The sequence below is a fragment of the Delphinus delphis genome, chromosome 10 (assembly GCF_949987515.2).
Source record: "Delphinus delphis chromosome 10, mDelDel1.2, whole genome shotgun sequence".
NCBI classification, from domain to species: Eukaryota; Metazoa; Chordata; class Mammalia; order Artiodactyla; family Delphinidae; genus Delphinus; species Delphinus delphis.
In genome coordinates, this window is record NC_082692.2 from 86,875,145 (window position 1) to 86,896,677 (window position 21,533).

The 21,533-nt window shown below is 46.2% G+C and overlaps 1 protein-coding gene across 1 annotated transcript in view; it reads right to left on the bottom strand.

Moving 5' to 3' along the window:
- Positions 1–21,533, bottom strand: part of PDZRN3 (PDZ domain containing ring finger 3) — a 246,698-nt gene that overhangs the window by 222,793 nt on the left and 2,372 nt on the right. The window contains exons 2-3 of the mRNA XM_060022920.1: positions 8,010–8,096; positions 1,481–1,588 (exon numbers count right to left, since the gene is read on the bottom strand). Coding sequence (XP_059878903.1) covers positions 1,481–1,588; positions 8,010–8,096 — 195 coding nt within the window. The remainder of the gene's footprint in view (positions 1–1,480; positions 1,589–8,009; positions 8,097–21,533) is intronic.

Sequence of the window (21,533 nt, forward strand, 5' to 3'; positions counted from 1 at the left end):
GGCCCAGTTGCTCCGCGGCATGTGGGATCCTCCCAGACCAGTGCTCGAACCCGTGTCCCCTGCATTGGCAGGCGGATTCTCAACCACTGCGCCACCACGGAAGCCCCCAAGTATCCTTTTAATATGTAAACTGTCACACTGCATCCACTCTTTCAGAAAAGTAACTCTTATACCCTAACTCGTTCAGTTTGTTTTCTTGGAGAGATATAACCGTCTGTTCCCCTAAAGATATAAATTGACCCGAAGTGTACTGCTTTGCACATTGCAGAATTCATCCAAATGAGACCAGAAAAGCGAGACTCTGTCCTCCTCTCCCCAACGCTCCCTCCCCCGGAAGCACATGGCCACATTCCGGCGGGTTACGGGAACTTCCCTCGTGGCTCATCCCATGGTCAGAGTTCCCACTCGGTCCAAGGTTTGAAAGAGACCACACATATACTCAAGAAATATAGATGCTATGCAAATGTGTGTTTGGAACATAAAACATCCAGTGGTCACAGTGCCATTTTTCCAGTTTCCTGTTTCATGTGCTATATTATGGCTACGGCCCATGGGTGAGTTTCTTACGGGCTTCAACAACTCATCCTGGATTCTCGTATTTAATTTTTTCCTCATAGGAGAGCCAACAAATTGAGCCCATGTATATATATATAATTTACCCATTAAAAGAGCAATCAACATAGTCAAAACCACCAGCAAAATATAGTCATTTGTATCAAACTTTGCAACAGGAGGCCACACAAGCAGGCCATGAATCACTCTTTCCCTTTCAGCAACTCGGAGCATGCTAGGACACAGTGTGACCCTATTCCAAAGTGTCCTGTGGCGGGGCGGAGGGAGCTACCTACCTCCCCCGGTGAAAATCTACAAAGCCCCTAAGTAAAAGTTGAAAATGATGAGTGAAAATTGAAAACGAGGAAGTCGGTGATGAGACGAGTGACCATCCTGAATATCAACCTTTGCCTGCACGTCCCCGGACAATCAACTAGTACAAGTGACAACAGGCAGAAAAGACACGCATAAAAGAGGGATATGTAGAAATAACTGTGTGCCGTGAGCTCTGAGGACGTTAGAGTGATTCCGAAGCTGACACAACGATCCCCTCCCTGGTCACCGATCCGAACAGAGTCACCATTTGCACCACAGGGACTGCTCATCTGGTTCTAACTAACACACGACTCCCCAGTGGTTTTCACACGAAGCTCTAACGGAAGAACGCAAAACAGATGCGCGGCCACGTGGCAAGAGCCAAATCGTGAATAAGCCACTCGTAATCTGGCTTCTCTGCACTGAACGTGAACAAAGGCTTAAGAGCGAGGCAATCAGCACCCAGTCTGGTCCCACACCCTCGGAGAGGTCTGACTCCTGCGCCTCAAGAGTCCCAGCTGAGGCCTCCCTGCCCCACCGAGCACCCTGCCTTGAACCGGATGAAGACGGGATGCCATTCGGCCTACGGAAGACCCTGGCGGTGTCCACATACCTCGATAATCCTGTCGTGGATTTGCAGGCCTCCGTCCTTGGCTGCAGGTCCACTGTCGACTATTTTGGATACAAAGATTCCTTCAGTGGACGATCCATCTTGGTTGTCCTTTGGGTTAAAAGAAACACACACGTGAACGCTAGGCATTAAGTTGGTCATGAAAAGCAAGCTTACGCTCTTAAAACAGTAATGGGTTCTTGCTGCCGGCACAAGTGGCAAGGGGGTAAAAGCCAGCTGTCTCCCCCGATTTCTGTTTTAAACTAAAAGTAACGTGATAAAATAAGTCAAGCCGTACCAAAAGGTATAAAATGATAAGCCCCTGCCGTCTCTAACCCACTGTCCTTCCACCCCTTCACTGCATCGAGTGGCAGTTTATCCACCCTTTCCAAAACACTTTAATGTATTTCTTTCTTTCTTAGACACAGAAATGGGATTATGCTCCCCACGTTCTTGGGGTGCCTGGTTGCAGATTCTCCACCATCAGGCCCACTGTCTACCTCACTCCCTTAAGTGTCTGGACAGTAACCCCACACAGGGATAATGAGCACTGTTTACAGTTGTTGCTATTAGAGACTGTGTCACCTCTAATTCCCTTCTATCTGTGTTCTGAAATATCTTTGCTAGTATGTATCGGGGCAAATCCCTAGCAATGGAACTGCTGGGTCAAAGGGTACGTGTATTTGATAGACGTCGCCAAACTATCCTTCAGAGAGCTTGTACTTACAGCTCATTAGACAGAGTGTATTCTCATATCCCCACAAGCACAGAGTATTATAAAACTTTTAAATATCCAAGAATCTGATGGTGAAAATAGGCGTTTTATCTTTGTTCTGATTTGCATCAGAAAAGCCCACCACGACCCCTCCCCCTTCCTAATAAATTCTGATCTCCAATCTTCTTGAATTCCTTTAGATCTTTCAAAGTCCAGACTGAAACTTTCTGGGAAAGAAGACAGCTCCATGCTCAAAGTCCTCCCTTTATTTAAAATCAAAAAGCTCCAACTCATAAAAAAAAAAACCCTCACAGCTTGTTCATGAACTTCTTTCCAAATAGCACTGGGATGAATGCTCTCCAAGTGTGTGGATTAAATTTCTCGTGATTAACAGATGGATTTATAACTGCAATGGCAAAAGCATGTGTTGTTTCCAAACAAAAAGCATTTGGGAAGTAAGTTCAGGATGTTCCACAAAAACTCCAAAATCTACCATCATGGCAATTTCCCTGACATAACGCCATAAGAAGATCTACTTCACTACTTATTTCTCTACATGCAAATACATCAAAATTCCATTTGTTAAAAAATAATTATGAAAATACAACATTTTCCTCTTTAAACTGCAAAACAAAAACAAACCTATATTCTAAAGGAGGAGAGACATGGCTTTGAAGTGGCTCCATCTACCCCTTGAAGTGTAACAGTAGTAACCAAGGGTGGGAAAATGCACATTCTCTACCTCTTCTCTCCCCTCCCATCCCCGCTTCTCACAAAGACACACACACACACACACACACACACACACACACACACACACTACATAATGTTATAGATATGATTCAAAAGACACCAAAATCACAAGCAAAAATGAACCTTAAGTGTTTTTCCCAACATTTATCCCCACAAGACAAAGATAAGTCTCTCACTGCCATCTGGATTCTATCAACACTCTTCCAAGAGAGAAGGGTCTGCAAGTCTGTGGGTGTTGTGCTGGATCAACCGGCCCCCAAAGGCACCCCTGGCCAGCATCACAGCACTCCGCTCAGGCCTTCACTGTCTGAATTTCTATGAGGCTCCTTTCTCTCTCACAGCCACTACTGATGATGCACGACTCCCAAGGCATCTGTGTAGCTCCCTACGTGCCTATATCAGATACAAAGCAGTGCAACAGCTTCTATTTACTGAACACACATTAGGTACCAAGTACGTAGTGAGCATACGCTGTCCGCCATTTAATCCTCATAATAACCACAACTGGTATGTAATATTATTATCCATTTCATAGATGGAAAAAATCTGAGACAGAGAGGTTAAGTAACCTACTTAAGGTCACACAGCTAAAAAGTGGCATAGGTCACTTTCAAACTAAGGATAGGTTGATTCTCTTATACAAGCTCTAAGTGCAATGCTGTCTCCCATTGAGAAAAGTCTCAAAAATACACATGAATTCCAACATTCCAGGCTATGGGAATATTCCACTAGAGGAACCTGAAGAGTCTCAATGGACCACAAAGGATTTATGGACAAGCTTGACTTCCCTAAGGGATGATGTCAATATATCAAATGAAAACAGATCTGTGTTTACTCTGATTTAACTGTTTTGCATTTCTTGGCTGGGGAGGAAGGGGGGAAAAAAGGGGATGGGATTTGGGCTTTGGCTTGTTTTTCAGAAAAATACATCGTACACAAGTCATTTTTCTTAAGGAGCATCAGAAAGTCCAAGCAAAAATCAGAGAGGAACAGGCAAGAGCAAACACCACAAATGAGCTTAAATAAAGACAGTGGTAGGGGATGGTAACAGAATTCAAAAAATACAGAAAGCACAAAATAAAAAAAAACCAATCAAGCCCGTCGCTGATAGCGACACTTTTCTCTTAAGAGCCATCTCTTTAGTCTTTGTTTGTTGGCTCCTCTCCTAACACATTTTAAGGTAGAGCTATGCATGAAGGTGAACCAAGATGAATTAGGATTTGTTTGCTTTTGTTGGCTTGAGAAACAGAAAAATGAAAGGGACTTTTTTCATCCCAGGGGTGCCTGACAATGAAGTATATTTGCCAAAGGCTGAAGGGAAAGGTCTGATACACCAAACTGGGGGCTGTTTCTTTAGGGATACGAGCACTCATGAATGGGTGATGTGATTTTGCTAAGAGCATCACGTACTGCATCATGCAATGAAAAGCCTTATGTCAGAGCCCCCGGCTGGGCTTATGTCACAACCCAACCAAGCATCCAACACAGGAATTCCTTGGGAAACACACACGTCATCCGCACAGCGTTCTACTTCCAGTAACTGACAATGAGTGCACATTGTTGCTTATGCTGGCTTTTTAGCATGTTCTCAATGACCTGCCAGATTTCCAGGCAACAGTGAAGAATCCATTTAGGTTTCCCTTTGCTGTTTCTGCTAATCAGGACAAGTTTTTAAAAACACAACGGCAAACACATGCATATGGAATTCAATCTTCCTCCCCAGGGCCATGCATGGAGTTCTTGCAAAAAGACCACATAAACTGAGAACACTTTTGAACGCTACAAAATTGGGTCTGGTTTGTGCTTAAATCACTTTTTTTAAAGGAAAAAGAAAATGACCTAAAACATGTTCTTTGGTAAGTCTGAGAAAAAAAAAACACAACAACTGCATTCTAGTGAGGCTGGAAGCATCCTTTCACCCCTGGGGAGGTGCAGAAACTAAACACCATCTTTTCGGGCTTTCCCATAGTCGGCTGCCCAACAATTGTCAAGCCGTAGGCTTGCCTCTCTATTTCAGGCATTTTGCAAACATCAGGCTCCCTTCTTCTGTATACGCTTTGGTGTGTGCAGAAGAGATCTTCCTAGTTTGGGCGCTTTTGGCTGCAGAAACTTCTAAAACATCTAAAAGTGAAATGCATCTTCGCTTACGGTACTTGTTTCTTAAAACTGGTAATGATGGGTATGGAGAGGAGGAATAAAAATTATGAACAAAAACCAAGTACAGGGCTTCCCTGGTGGCGCAGTGGTTGAGAGTCCGCCTGCCGATGCAGGGGACGCGGGTTCGTGCCCCGGTCCGGGAAGATCCCACATGCCGCCGAGCGGCTGGGCCCGTGAGCCATGGCCGCTGAGCCTGCGCGTCTGGAGCCTGTGCTCCGCAACGGGAGAGGCCACAACAGTGAGAGGCCCGCCTACCGCAAAAAAACAACAAAAAAAAACATACAGTCAACTCTCTGTTATTTGTGCTAAACAGCAAAAGACGTTCTTGATGGTAAGTTGGAGAACTTGGGTCTGTCCGGTCCTGGTGTTTTCTAGGGACAATTACTGAGCCAGTCAAGCCCCAGTTGGCTCCCTCACGCCCTCCCAGGGCTGGAGAGCCTGACCCCTGGCAGCAAGAACTGAATCAGAGTAGCAGCGGGACATGCCACCTAGGATCTGAGTCAACTGGAAAGAGGGGAAAGTGAAAAGTCCCAGCCTGACACAGTGTTAGTTTCCTTTTTTTTTTTTTTTTTTAAAATGGGTGTCAGGAAAACCCTGCTGGGATTTTTGTTTGTTTTTTATAAATTTATTTTATTTATTTATTTTTGGCTGCGTTGGGTCTTTCTTGCTGAGCACGGGCTTTCTCTAGTTGCAGCGAGCGGGGGCTACGCTTCGTTGCGGTGCGCGGGCTTCTCATTGCGGTGGCTTCTCTTGTTGCGGAGCACAGGCTCTAGGCACGTGGGCTTCAGTAGTTGTGGCACGCGGGCTCAACAGCTGTGGCTCACGGGCTCTAAAGCGCAGGCTCGGTAGTTGTGGCGCATGGGCTTAGTTGCCCCGCGGCATGTGGGATCCTCCCGGAACAGGGCTCAAACCCACGTCCCCTGCATTGGCAGGCGGATTCCTAACCAGTGCGCCACCAGGGAAGCCCACAATGTTAGTTTCTTAAGAAACCCCTCGAGACGATGGGAGGAACACAAGGGTGTGTGTGCAGTGCTGGGGCCCAGCCAAGTGGGACCGGCCCCTACCCCTGCCCACCTTCATTCTCCTCATTGTCGAGAAGTGTGCTTTTTAAAGTATGTTTTATAAGGCAGATAATGTATTAGTTCATCATTTTAATGACTACGTATCACCTACAACTAAGCTGTCACTTCTTGCAATAAACGGTGTGGAAGTTTCTTGCAAGAAACTGTGGCCTTGGCTAAAAGCAAAGGGAATTTAATCATAACCCGCCTCTGCTTCTCCAGCCTCCTTCTGACCACTTCCTGCCACCCCTCAACTCTGTTGCTGTCCTTGTCTGGGCTTCCCTGGGTCCGTCCACTTTCTTTTAGCTCAGTGGTCTTCAAAGATGGGTACGTGCAATGCAACACATTGGAATGACAAAAAAGCATTTTAAAAATCATATTCATATTTTAACTTCGTAATTTAAAATGACTCTTGCATGTAACTTTTATAAGACAGGTAACATTGGTTCAGTAGTCAATATATTTATAATCTGTAGCTAACTAAATATGCTCAATATATATATATATTTTTAAAGTTAAGACTGCTCAAATGTATAAATGTATTATATATGGACCCTCTGATCTAGCAAACTCCTGCTTATCCTTCGGAACCCAGCTCCAATGGCCCTGCCCCAGGACGCCTCCTTCCCTACGGCTAATGGACCCCCCACTCCACCGTCCCCAGGCATCTTTAGCTGGACCCAGGCACAGCATGTATCAGTGAGAACAGTGCTTTCCTCTCCTAACTCATCAGTTCCTCCATCTGGACTTGAGCTCTATGAAGGCGGGGGCAAACATTAACCACAGCTGGATGGCTGACATCTTCTTATCCTTTAGGATTTGCCTTAATATCCCTTCCTCTCTTTCCTCATTACTCTAGCCAATGATGGCCGTTGCTCCTTGGTAGCTACCACATGCCATCCTCCCACTTTTTACCCTTCATTGTACTTCTCCCATCTGTAATTACTGTATCTACTTGTTTCTTGCCCAATATCACCCAGGACATAAACTCAATGACCACAGGGACCCAGTCTCCCTGGCCAGTATCTCCAAGCCCCTAGCAAACAGCCTGTGTTCAATACTTATTTGTTGAATGAGTGAATCTGATTTTCTTTTTCCTTCCCTTGACAATTTTCCTTCAAAGCTAACAAACAAGGAGAGGGTCAGCCCCAAAAAAGAGCAAGAGATGACACATACTCGGGCAATCGTGAAAGGTGAGATCCCAAAACACATCCTCTGCCGCACCCTTCCCCCCCAAGCCCTCTTAGCAGACATTTTCTTTGCAATTAAATTGACAGATTTGAATTCAGTCTCTCCTTTCTGGAGGAGGAGATCATGATGAATGGCGTGAACAGCTCCAGAGGGAAGAAAGAGCATGGGATGCACGATGCCACAAATGGGGGAATTGCCCCTGACTGATGAAGGGCAGACAGAGCAGAAGCCCCGATCACATGGCCAGCCTCAGAGCCCCCACTCTAGCAAAGTCACTCCGTGCAACTGCACGCGTCTCACGCGACGTGCCTCAGCTCAACTGCTACCCAACCAGACACGCATCCCCAAAGCTAAACGGCTAAGATGAGCTACTGTATGACTAGGACAATGCTACATTAGGAGATCACAATGAAATAAAAATCCCCCAAACGGAACCACTTCGCTGTGCAGCTGAAACTAACACAACATTATGAATCAACTATGCTTCAATAAAAAAATAATAAAAATCCCTGAGCATGAAGATGTTAGACACACAACGAACTCTAATAAGAGCAGAATGAAGTGACCAAGGTTTCCTACCCCTCGCCCCCCAAACCCTGACCCCTCTTCCACCTGCATTAGGGACAAGAAAAACCCATTTCAGCAATTAACATACCACACACGGCCGGCCACCGATAATATTGAATCCCAGGGAGCCGGAGTCCCGATGCAGGACAAGAGTCAGGCTTTTTGTTTCTTCACCCTGCAGGGAACAGATGAGTTCAAAATTTTATTTACAAACAGCGAAAAAAATGGGAGGAATTTTCTTTCTATCTAAGTGGACTCATGGGCTGCTGAGCGTTAAAAATCCTATGTCTCTAGGGAAGTTTAACCAGGGAGCACTTTGGGGGCCCATGATGAAACTCTGTCCTGTGCTGAAGAGGTTACAAACATTTCTTGATACCATCTAACCCTGGGGCAGTCACTTAAGAACGTTTGGAGATGTCCAGACACGTGGAATGAATATTTTCTCTCAGTGACACCTTGGTCTGCAAACGCATCTTTCCTATGGCCAGCCCAGCGCAAGCTGGCTCTCTAGATGACTACTGTCTGTCTGTTTCTCAACCACTGTCAACAGCAGCATTCACGTTATGTCATGAAAGATTCCAACAGCAATCCCCTCGGAAGTCTGGGTGTACGTACGGCCCATCAACAGTCATCTGTGTTTGGGAGACTTGGGGGGAAAATAGCTCTTGAAAAGTCAGATGCAAGCATGGGTGGGAAAAAGAAAAATCCTGAATCTTACTGAAAAGGGGGGAGGGGGCATTTTCACAAAGTAATGACTGTCCAGTCCTGAGGGGATGCAGAGTGTTCAACAGAAAACACTCTGTTTAAGGTGTGTGGGGGGGGGGGTCTACGTGAGCCCCTTTAAATCAACCAAGCAGAAATGGCCCCAGCAGGTCTCAGAGGCGCAACGTTCAACAGTCAAACAGGATGGAGATGCCAGGGCACCCCAACTAACACTCTCAAGTAACAGACAGATAAATAAAAATAGATTTAACCTTCTGCGCAAACTATCACTTAATAGGCTTAGACATAAATATTAAACTTGCTGATACACCTCTGAAACAGTTCCAACTACCTGAATGGTATGCAAAACTCCACATGTACTGGCTATAAATTTACAATTGCTTCACTCCTGTTTTCTGTTTAAACAGGGTATCATTTAAATGCGGTATGGTTTTTCACGCTTCTCAAAAACAGCACTGACAGCTCATCACAAAGAGGTTTTATTTTGATATTTATTGCTTCCTGATGAAACCTGCGCTTTCTACTTCTGCTGGGGAAATAAATGGCAACATTTGAATGACATGAATGCAAATATCTTATTCGACCTCCACGGTGGCAAAGAAAACCACTCTTGCCGACTGTGCAGTGCCCAGTGGTTTTTCTGGAGCACTAATTCATTTATTGCTATAGTTGTCAATGTAAAACACTGTTCCATATTTGGCGAGGAAAACCGTATGTAACACAGCCACACACACACACACTAAAGACTAATGGGTCTCAGGGACTTCCCTGGTGGTCCAGCGGTCAAGAATCCATGCTCCCAATTCAGGGGGCACAGGTTCAACCCCTGTTCAGGGAACTAAGATCCCACATGCTGGGCAGGGCACGACCTAAGACATTAAATAAATAAATAAATAAATAAATAATAAGTAAAGATTAAAGTTTCTAAAAAAAAACCTAACGGGTCTTCATGAGTAAAACTATCTCCAAGCGCTTAAAGTTCTTAGCAACAACGGCTGTTTCTCATGCCTAGTTCGTGTATAGCAGAATTCAAAATATTTTCAAAAATGTCATAGAAGCCTTAGCGTCAATTACTAAAACCCTGTAAAAACAAAAATGATAATTTATTAGTAGAAAAAAGCAGTTTCTGATGAAAGAACTAGGTGTCCTATAAGAACAACACAACAAAATCTTCATTTCTGCAGCGTCATTTACTCAGTGCAGAAAATACAGTAGGTAAATATAAAAGCGAGCCTCTATCAAACTACTGTACTTGAACAAAAAAACAGCAGAGCCTCAGTAATGACAACCTATTTATGAACTTAAAAAAAAAAAAGTCCTATTCACAGCACCACCACCCAGAGCATCTATCAACGCTATCAATCTTTATTGTTCATTTGACCTGCAACAAGAGAAGAGGCAACAATATTCACTGCTGTAAGAGAATAAAACTTCAGAATCACCTTAATAGTTTTGAGATGTAAATACAGTGATGTGCAAACTGAAAGAGTTTATATCTTTCTGCCTTGGAAACGGAAAATGTTGCTAACTCCATTTCTTGCTTTGTTATCTTAGAGAGGTGAAAAAGTTAGACATACATGGGAATTGGAGAGAGTTATCATACATATCTTACATTTCTGGCTTTCATAACTAATCAAGGATAGACACTGTACAGTCACACAGTAATCCAAGGCAGATGTCTCTGGTTGAACAAGCTCAAATGATGCACAAAGGAGAACGCAGAGCCAAACGATTAAAACAGACCAGTTTTAAATCGACTGTGACAACTATTTATTCTTCTAAAAAATGAAAGAAAAATAAAGAAATCTCATTGCATTGCATTAACAATGATAACAGCTAACCTTTATTGGCTCTTCATCATGTGCCAGAAATGATATTGAGCACTTAAGTGCTTTATTTTATTTAATAATCCAACCAATGTTATCAACTGTCACTATTACCACCCTCATGATACAGGTGGGAAGACTGACGGAGAACAAGAAAGCTGTCCCTTGTCAAAGAGCTAGTAAGAGGTCAAGCTGGGATGGAAACCGATGATCTCCCATTCTAGACCTTAATTACCGTCTACACTAACTCCCTTTTCGTGTGGAACATAGAAAAGAGTGCCACGTAGACTAGCAACATATTTGGTCTCACCCAAGATCGTTCCCTTGTTGGAGTTCCAAAAAGTTCCACAAAGGAACTCATCATAGGAGGTCTTACCCAGGAAACCAGTTTCAGAACAGAACTCCAAACTCTTTAGTGAACTATTTATCTCCAGAAGACCCAACCTGAGATGCCCAAAGACACCTAGGTCTGGTCCCAAACTCAGAGATCTCTCTCCAGGGACAGTGGAGACCAACTGAGACGATGCCTGAAATAAGATTCCTCCGCCAAATAGCAATGTGCAAAGAACAATCAAGTTAACTGTCTACACCTCCTTGCCAGATGCACTCAATCCCAGGGAAGAAAGAAAGGAGGTTCTCCTTTTCTAGAAGTGTCTTGACCCAGTCTGTTGTCCAGGACGGATAGACACGGGATTTAGGTGACATTGCCTATTTTAGGACTAATTTACAGGACTGAGCCATCATGTGCAAGATTCAACACATGATACCGGGAGCACTGACAGAGAAGAGAAAAGCTCTGTCTGAGCCGAATTCCTTTCATTTCTCCATCTAATGATCAAAGGTCATTTCCTTTTCTCCGACACCCCGAGCTTGATCCTGATATCTCCTTTCCACTCCCCTTCTCACAAGCAACCTTAACTATCAATACTTTCATTGAATTTCTCATTCTTCAGAAGAAATAATAGAGAATTTAAACACCAGGCTTCACACAACACCACGTTTAACAGGTTAACCTTACTTCCTGCTTAATTATTTAACCTGTTCCTGGGTTCAAAATGCATCGGATCCAGGGCATTTAAACGAGTCTCATTCAATTATATCGCACTGAGTGAAGACATGTACAAGTGGAGTAAGGACAAAGGCTCTCATCAATACTGCGTTCCCGGCTGCTCACAGACATTATGTTAATAAGTGACACTGTTCATCCAAAGGAAAACTTAACCTATATTGCTCTGTTTTGGTCGTTTATCAGAACCCATGCTTTGAAACTTTCTCAGTGGCTTGGTATAGTAAAAGAAGGGAACGAGGACTTCTCTGGTGGTGCAGTAGTTGAGAATCCGCCTGCCAATAATACAGGGGAAGTGTGTTCGAGCCCTGGTTCGAGAAGATCCCACCTGTCATGGAGCAACTAAGCCCATGCACCACAACTACTGAGCCTGCGCTCTAGAGCCCATGAGCCACAACTACTGAAGCCTGAGTGCCGCAACTACTGAAGCCCGCGCACCTAGAGCCCGTGCTCCACAAGAGAAGCCACTGCAATGAGAAGCCTGCGCACCGCAACGAAGAGTAGCTCCTGCACGCTGCAATTAGAGAAAGCCCACGTGCAGCAACGAAGACCCAACACGGCCAAAAAATAAATAAATAAATAAAATTTTAAAAAATATATATACCAATTAAAAAAAAAGAGAGCTCTGTTTCACAAAAACAACTGAACAACCGCAGCATCAGCCTTGGGAGGCACGTATTACATCAATGCTCTACACCTGAGAAACTGAGGCTCGAGAAATGCATACACTTGCTGAAGATCACGTGGGTCCAAGAGGGAGGGGCAGGGTTGGAACCCAGGTCCGCAGGACTCCAGCACCCATGCTGTCCCTCCTGGGCTGGTAAACATGTGCACCCTACCCTAAACTCCTTTGCCTCAAAAGACACGGCTTTCACATTAAAACGTCATGAAGGATTAGACATCTAATTAGCTTTGTAATTAGAGTTTTAAGCAAGGCTTCTTTGGACTATGCAATAACAGTGGCAAAGATTAGAGTATCTATTATACCCTGAAGGGTGTCATAAGAATACTATACCTTTGACAGGAACAGGGTGATGGTTAAGATCTTGGACTTCACAGTCAGAAGCTGAGTTGAGTTTCCTCATTCTTAGAATGAGGATAATAATGGTTTCTTCTTGAAACATGAATGAGATAGACTATCACTGCCTAGTGCCCCCGTACAAGGCCTGGCCAATAGCAAGGGTTCCAAACACAAGCAGAGCACAGGGTGGGCCGGACACTAGCACATCTCAGCAATGAGGCCATGGTGCTGTTTAACCACATAAATGACTCTGCTACAAAAATCTGGAAATGAGGAACGTCTAATCCTAAGTTAACTTAGTCTACAGCAAGTTTGGGAGAGCTGAGGCCTGAAGTTAAGGAAATAAAGACAGTTGTACATTCATCCCAACATCTGGCCATCTGATGGGAGCTATTACATCCACGTGCACGTTCCTCCTTTCCCCAAGTCTGGAAACAGAGCAGCACATTCTTGGAGGACTGCACAAGTGCCAGGAGACAGATTTTATCCTGGAGGTAGTGGGAGAGAGACACGATAAAGAACACGAGGGGAGCAGCTCGGCGTGGACCTTCGGGGGCATGGAGGTGGCACGGGCAAAGGGTGCTGACCAGACGGCTGTGCGGCACGAGGAGGGGAAATCGGACACAGGACACCCCAGGCCCGGAGGGAGATGGCCCTGGGAGCAAAGGGGGTGGGGGAACAGATGGTGGCTCGCAACAGGACAGGAGAAACATCCAGTCCAAGGAAGTGTGGGCTTGGATACGGACAGTGGAGGGAGGAGTGTGGGGCACAGGATACCCAGGTATCTGCTGAGACACCTGGACACCTCCCAGTTCTATCGGGTGAGTGAGTCTTGATGGGCTGGGAAGAAAACAAAAAGAAAACGAAAGAAACCACAAAACTGGAAATGAGATAGCTTTTCCCAGAGCCACCCGCTTCCTGAATGGCAGGGTCTCTTCCCTTCCGGAGCCAGGACTCAGGAGGGAGAGGCGCTCTCACCAAGAGCCCGGGGTGGGGGATGGAGAAGGAAGATGCCTTCATATCCTGGAGTCCAGAGCCAGCACTGCCTCCTTGGGAGAAGGGGCACGAAGCTCTAACAGATGCTCAGCACCCTGTCTCTACCCCAGAATCCAAACCTAGTGGACAGTCAGGCCCCTAGTGAAGTGTAGGGTGTCCCTGGGAGACGCTTAGGTCTTTAGGATTGAGAAAGGGCAGAGATAGAGTAACCCTGGAGAAGCGGGTGTGGCGTGAGCCATCCACAGCCAATAAGTTGCAAGCAGAAAGAGAAGCTCCAAGTTCAGGAACATACACTAGATTCTGCTGAAAATAAGCTTGGCTATCATATTCAAATGTGTAACTACCGATCAGTGTTAAAATCAACTACCGATCAGTGTTAAAATCACCCAATTTGTAATCTGCTCCATTCAGGGTCTAACTGGACAAGAATTTGGGGGGGGGGGATAAAAGCCACAGCGAAATAGCAGAACTCAAATGTACTTTGTCAAAAAGACACCTCATGGTGGCTGCTTTTCTCTTAAGCCCAAGAATGCAAACTGTCTTCTATGGTAGAGTCCCTCTTCCTTTCAGCGTCACTCTGTCGTTGTTCTCCTCCGAACAATCCAGCCTCAGAAGCTTGGACGCCAGCCATCTCCTAAGCGGTGTGGCAGCCCCCAAAGTCCATCGTGCCGCTGTCAGTGTGGATTCTTTCTAAAAACTCCTTTCCGCCCAGTGACGGGTGTTCCTTGATTACTGCTGTTGTGGGACTTGTAGCCGAGAACGGGCTAGACTGGAAAGCTGCCCGGCGGGTTGTGAGAACTGTAATTGACTGACCACTAGTCTGTGTATCTGGGGTGACACAACACCTCTCAGCCTCAGATTATGCAAAGCTCCCAGAGACTCGCACAGCTGGGAAACAGCTCTGTCTGTTGACTAGTGACAAGAGAGCGCAAAAATGTGGAGGGGCGGGGCTGGGGGGACCGGGCGGCAGAGATGGCTGCCAGAAATTCTGTCCTAAAGAGAATGGGGATGCCTTCTCTCCCCGCACCAAGATGTTTCTGTCCTCTTCGTTGGTCAAACTATGTTTTTAATGAGGAAGCAGCCTGGACCAAGCCCTCCCTGTCATTCCAACTTCAGTTCTAAAAGAAGGGATTCTTGGAGGAAGAACAGAAGGGGGAAACTGTTCAAGTCCAAGACCGAAGGCAGTCGTGGGAATGACGCTTGAAAATGAATTGGAAACGGAGGAGACTAGTCCACTGAAGTATTAGCGGTGTTGATCTGTCACCAGAATAGGTGCAGAGAGGATCAAAAGAGACAAAGGGCAAGGGAAACTGGCAGCAAGGAGCAAAGGCACAGCTTTTATGGAGCTATAATATCTACAGAACGGGATATATTCACCCACGGCCAAAGATGTTTCTGAAAAATAACCTAAGACATTAAGATTGTCAGCGCTGCCCTAGGCCAAGAATATACACATATTTAAAGCTGCTGCTATATTTAGATAACCTAAGAAATCCCTCAGTCTACTTCTCTATCTCCATGAGTTTGATTTCAAGTCTGTATCTCTCATTTCTATCATCCGCTCATCTGCTTTTCTGGTGAACGCCCACAAGCGACGCTTTCACCGACATACGGACAAGAACAAACCGAATCAAGGTGCGGCAGCATTTTCACATTTCCACTTGACGGACTACAAGGTGATTTCAGTTTCTGAAATGGGATCATCCAACTACCCAACCTGGAGCATTTTCTTGTCCAAATCGGCAACAAAGCAAAGGCTACCCAGCTGCGAAGTCCTACATTGTCACTTACAGGAAGGTGGGAGCTTGGCCTGGCCCATCCCTCTTTACCTTTGTTAACTGCAGTTGGACGACTATAAATTCAAGTAAACACACAGTAACCTCATCTTATTCGCGCCTTTAGCCTCCTCCTTTACACCTTAGCTCAGAGTTGCTACCCAGATGCAGTGAACTTGACTTGAATATCCCTCTCTCACAAAGTTTCCAGCACTGACAAGCAGTCAGAGAAGAGAAAGGCAGAGATTCTGGTCACCCAAGGGCATTCCATGGCTTGCAACGAGCCTGTAATCCTTCGAGTAAAAATCCCCTTCCTTCTTTATTAAACCATCTCCAATTTCTAATGTTTCCTCAGTGATTTACTTGAAGAACATCCCTAAACCTATAGGTACTGAAGAAACATTCACTTAATAAATGTTTAACAAATGCTTGGGAAGCCTTACTGTGCACACTGCGTTCATCACCTAACCCTAATGCCAGTCCTATCAGCATTACCCCATTTTGGAGATGAGGCAATTAAGGCTTAGAGGAGGTTAGAAGATCCTCCCAGAGACGCTCAACAACAAGGCAGAAGGAGCACAGGAGCCCGGCTGTCACCAACTCCAGGGTCTGATACTCATCACAGGACAGCTCAGTTCAGGGTACCCTGGAGCTGCTGCTGGTGACACATCCAACCCTGACCCACAACCTTAAAGCGGCTTCACCCCCTTCCCGATCCACGTGCAGCAAAGACAGAGGGCACCTGAAAACAGCTTCCAGCAAAATTCTAGGGCTGACCCCTCTGCCTAGGAATCATTTCTGCACACCCGTCCCCCTCTGCCAGGGTGAAAGGTCATCCAACCACCCCTCCTGGAGAAGGGGCTGCTGCAGGGCCCACGTGCACACAGGCTGCACGCGGCTCCACCCCTTAGGCTCCCTGTAAACAGACATACGGGATAGGGGAGAAAGATGGACGCTCGGGTCCATCTGTTAGTTATTTCTTTACAAGGGTAATCATTATGTTACACCACTTCCCTTTCTTATTGTGACAGGCTTATTAGAACACCATTAGTCTGGGGGGACAGAGGTGACCCGCGGCTAAAAGGCTTCGCTGAGCAAAGAACAGCAAGACGTGTTGTTTTCAAAGGCACAAGTGGGTGTCTGACTGATCCAGGGGTGAACGCCGCTCAAGTTCCCCTTTGCACCCAGCGGTGCCTATCGCAGCGCCTGAAACGCAGTGTGTAAGCATGTGAGGAGCTGGACTGAAAGAACACATTTGGAAGCATTTCATTTACTTCCTACCATCAACCACTCTTTAACTTACTAGGTTCGAAATTAAGGAGATGAGGCGTGATTCCATCCAGGACACCACCTCTTTTCTCTTCTTTTTCTTCCCTTTCCCTTTCCCTCCCTTCCTTCTTTCCTTTCCTTCCTTCCTTCCTCTCTTTCTTCCTCTAACTCTCTTTTACAAGCAGAACCTGTTTCGTTTTATACTGCATGTATACTTTCAGAACTCTGAAAACAAGAATTACAGCGTGGGGTGGACACACCTCATCACCATGGACCAGAAGCCATCAGACCAACTAAACGGAGGCAGAAAATGATGCTGGGAAAGCTGTTTAATCTTTGGAGGCTCTCTTTTTCCATCTGTAATACGAAGGGTAATGGGCTGTGGGTACTAACCTCACAGAGTCTTCCTGAAGATGCACCCACATCTCTAACCCGCACAGTGCTTGCACGTACAGTAACAGTCCTTTGGAAACCCTGTATGACACTTTGGAGGGGACTCTGCCTCAGGAGAAAATACTGTTCTTATTTTGGTAACAGCCTGGAGTCGGGTGCTGAGTTCAAATCTCAGCTCTACACTTAGAATCTGTGTAACTTCTGGCCTTAACCTAGCTGTTTGATAATGTTTTACAATCCTCCTCTCTTACCAAAAGGGGTCTACCAAATGAATGAGATGGGGAAGCTAATGTGTGTACATACACAATGTACCCTAAGTGCACGGCACCCAGTTAAACTCAATGAATGTTACTTCCTTTCCTTTTAAGCTCCTTAGTCTACAGCCAACACAAAACCACCTTATAAATAGATTCTCTCACATCAAGTATTTTTACAGAGGAGCAAACATCATCTGTGAACTCAGAAAGAATCACTTACAGATAAACGGCAACAGAGTTCCCAATTCAAATTATTCAGTTATGATCATTCAAGCCAGTGTAGCTGGGTAACATATTTGTAAGCCAAATCCTAATTTTCTTTATAAATCACTGAAATGAAATGGACACAACAGCCCACAATTCCTTTAGCTGAACTGGGCTGTTCTGTAAGATACACCATGGAATGGCCACTTGCTGACACTTTTCAGAAACAGAAAAGACACTGAACTATGAACATTCTAATAGATACATTTCCAACTGTGTGGACATCTGGAACACCTTTTCATACAAGTGTCTATTAGATTCACTTATCTCCAGGAGTTCTGAAATGGACAAAATCGTTTCTGGGATTTGGGAGTTTACACAAATGGATCTGGGGAAACAAAAGCATACCTCCCACAAGCCTGGAAACAATTTTGTTAACTTGCAGGTCACGGAAAAACTCGTTCTTTTTTAAGAGTGCGCTAACAAGCTCACTCTTGGTTAGCAATCTGAAAAGTTTCGAGGGCTGACAAGACAGCCCCTTGGATCTTGAATTTATTCACTGAACAAAGACATATCGAGAGTTCACAGGGTACACGGTAATCGAACTGGTGCCGGGATACGTAGCCCTGAAGAACACACACATGGTCCTTCCTTTATTGTCCTTCACAGACAATGAACAGCTCTTCCCATTATTCACTTACAGCTGTGATGAAGGCCATGCAGGCAGAGCACCAAGGTGAGAGTCTCAGGGCACCAGACCTAGTCTGTGAGGTCAGAGAGGGCTTCCCACAGGCAGTGATGCTTGAGCTGGGATGGGAAGGATAGAAAGGTTATCTAGTCAGGGGCAAACCCTAAGTGCTGACAGAAAGGCAGGGGCTAGAAGGGGAGAGTTGGAAAACTTGCCAGTTACCTAACAATGAGCAACTGGAAAGACTATTCCAAGGAGAAAAAGGAGCAAGTGCAAAGGCCCAGGGGCAAGAAGGAGCTCAGGGACATATTCACGGACCTGCCAGAAGCCAGTGAACCTGGGAAGAGAGACTAAAGGGGAGAAGAGTACAGGCAGGTGGAGGCCAGCAGGACCCAGAGTGTGCTTGGCCTTATATCCACCCAAGAGGAACTCAAGGCAGAGCAGGGTTGAAAGAAGAGTGACATCAGATTTCCATTTCTAAGAAATGATTCCCAGCTCGAGGTAACTGGAGGGGAGCAGGAAAATACATAGAGGGAGCAGCTGTGATCTAGGCAAGAGATTATGGGGGTTGAGACCAAGGATGATTTTTGTCCCACAGGGAACAAGGGCAGTGTCTGGAGCTATCTGTACCTGTCACGACGTGAGGCATGCTTCTGACATCTAGTAGGTAGAGGCCAGGGATGCCGCTACACATCCCATAATGCACACACTACCTTCCCCACAACACACACACAACCAAGAATTATTCACCCCAAGATTCTAATAGTGCTGAGGTCAGGACACCCTGGTTTGGACCAAGGTCATCTTCTGATGGGACTGGAGAGCAATGAACAGATTCAAGAAGTGTTTAGGAGGTATAATCCACCTGATTTAATGACAGACTGGAAGTAGGGCTACAAGACCAGAAGCTATCAAGGCTGGGTCTCAAGTTTCTCAACAATTCCAAGGAAAGTTACACGCAGAACTTCCTCTTTCCCAGAAAGCCAAACAAGTTTTTTGCTGTGGAATGCCTTTGTTCTTAGAATCAGGTGGACAAGTCAGGGTAGGAAACTGAGACTGGGAGCCCAACTCTTTAACATCCTCAAGCATAGCATCACCAAGTCTGTTGTAGCCCGGATGAGGCTTCAGACTGGTTCCAGAAGACTTTCTGGACCATGTTACCTATCATATAACTGCTAGGCAGTCTGGGTTTTAGAACTTCACCCTGGTCTTTCAAAAAACGTTCAGGGGGCTTCCCTGGTGGCGCAGTGGTTGAGAGTCTGCCTGCCGATGCAGGGGACGTGGGTTCGTGCCCTGGTCCGGGAGGATCCCACGTGCCACGGAGCGGCTGGGCCCGTGAGCCATGGCCACCGAGCCTGCGCGTCCGGAGCCTGTGCTCTGCAACGGGAGAGGCCACGGCAGTGAGAGGCCCGCGTACCGCAAAAAAAAAAAAAAAAAAAAAAAAGTTCAGGAAGGGATGTTCAGACGATGATCAGTAAAATCATAACTGTGTGAAGACCAACATGTGTTGATCTATATCTGTACTTGAGCCCACACTCCTTGTCTCGCTGAGTAGCTACCTAAAATGTGATAGGTGGCCCAGCATGAGCTGGTAGCTTGTTAGAAACGCAGAACCTCACGCCCCATACCAGCCCTGATAGATGAGAATCTCTAAGGGTAAGAATGTGCGATTGAACAAGCTTTCCAGGTGATCCCAATCGTGTGAAGGTTTGCGAAGACCTGTTCCAGCTCACCTGGTAGGGCAGGAGAAACAATGCCTAAGTAGGTCCAAACCCTAAATGCTCAGCTGGTATCAAAAGTCCGAAACCTTATATTATTTAAATAATGCCAGATCATTTTATGGAACAAGTTCTAGGCCTTGAAGAAAGGGTATGGAAAAATCTTCTGAGTCTTTGTTATCTACTTCAGCTTGTAACAGAGAGGTAAATGTTAGGACTTTAAAAAAAAATAATAAAAGTGTTGTGCATGCGAGTTTCCAAGCAATATAAATCCTTCTGCTTTTTAGAAGAGAATAAACAGTACCCAGCAGGAGCAGAGAGTCTGGCCAATGAAATAAACAAGTTCTTAAACAGCTTGCAGTGGGAGGGGTCCGTCTGGCAGGCGCTGGAACACCAGAAGCTTTCCACAAGGGCCACTGAGGGTTAACCAAAAGGCAAAAGGAGCGAGCTTCCCCCTAAGGCCTGGGCTGGGAGCAGCCAGGGTCTGAGGCCAGAAAAATGAACTAGTGCAGCTTTCAGGCCAGGCCATTCTTGGCTGTCCTCAGGCCCAGCAATGAGGTCCATAAAAGTCCCAAGCAGCGCTCCAACTCCAGAAGGAAACTCTCTCTGTAAGCTCAAAAAGCAACATCTTGTCCCTAAGCTTAATGCCCTGATGAGCCAACTGACTCACCCAACAGAGCTTCAAAAACTTGCACAGTTTTGATTCAAGTATCATATTTTTGATTCCGAGACGGAGTTTACCCAAACACTCCAGAAAGAAAACAGAAAGGCAAGAAGAAATAATAAACTAGCTTCACAATGAATGATGTATAAACTCTGGGGGAGTGAATGGCTTATTTATAAATAAGCATCACTTAAAACTATGCAGGAAGTCCAGATGACAGCATAAACAGGAGAAACTCCGGAAACTCCTTCACCCCAAACGCGGCGCCTGCTTGAAGACCCAGCTTTGCCCCTTACTTTGGTGACTCGCAAGCTCACGCCAGTCTTTTGTACGCCTGTGCGGTCCTGGGTGAGCCTCAGAGCTGTAAATATTTGCCCTTCGCCCAGAGCCGGCCAGCTGCTGAGGCTGCTGCTGACAGACAGGCCAGGGGCCAGGATGGGGAGGAGGTGGGGAGGGGGGAGTCGGAAAACTGGCAGACCGGGTGTGCGCTGTGGAAGAGGGGGCTGGGAGAGGGCAGGGAGAGGCAAAGCACACAAGCAGACACAGGCCCCTGGGGGCCCCTCAGGCAAATACATTCCCCAGAATGGCAGCGGCAATGGCCCACGTCCCTCCCCAGCTGGTGAAAATGTGGCCTTTGCAACCAGAGAAATCTTGGTTCTCATCTTGTGACTGTGCCCCACTCAGAGTACAGGTGACGACACATGGAGACATTTCTGGTTGTCACCACTGGGCAGGGGGCGGTGCTACTGGTATCCAGTGGGTAGAGGCTAGGGATGCCGCTCAACATTTAACAACGCGAGCTTCTCTGGCGGCGCAGTGGCTGAGAATCTGCCTGCTAATGCAGGGGACACGGGTTCGAGCCCTGGTCTGGGAGGATCCCACATGCCGCGGAGCAACTAGGCCCGTGAGCCACAACTACTGAACCTGCGTGTCTGGAGCCTGTGCTCCGCAACAAGAGGCCGCGATAGTGAGAGGCCCGCGCACCGCGATGAAGAGTGGCCCCCGCCTGCCA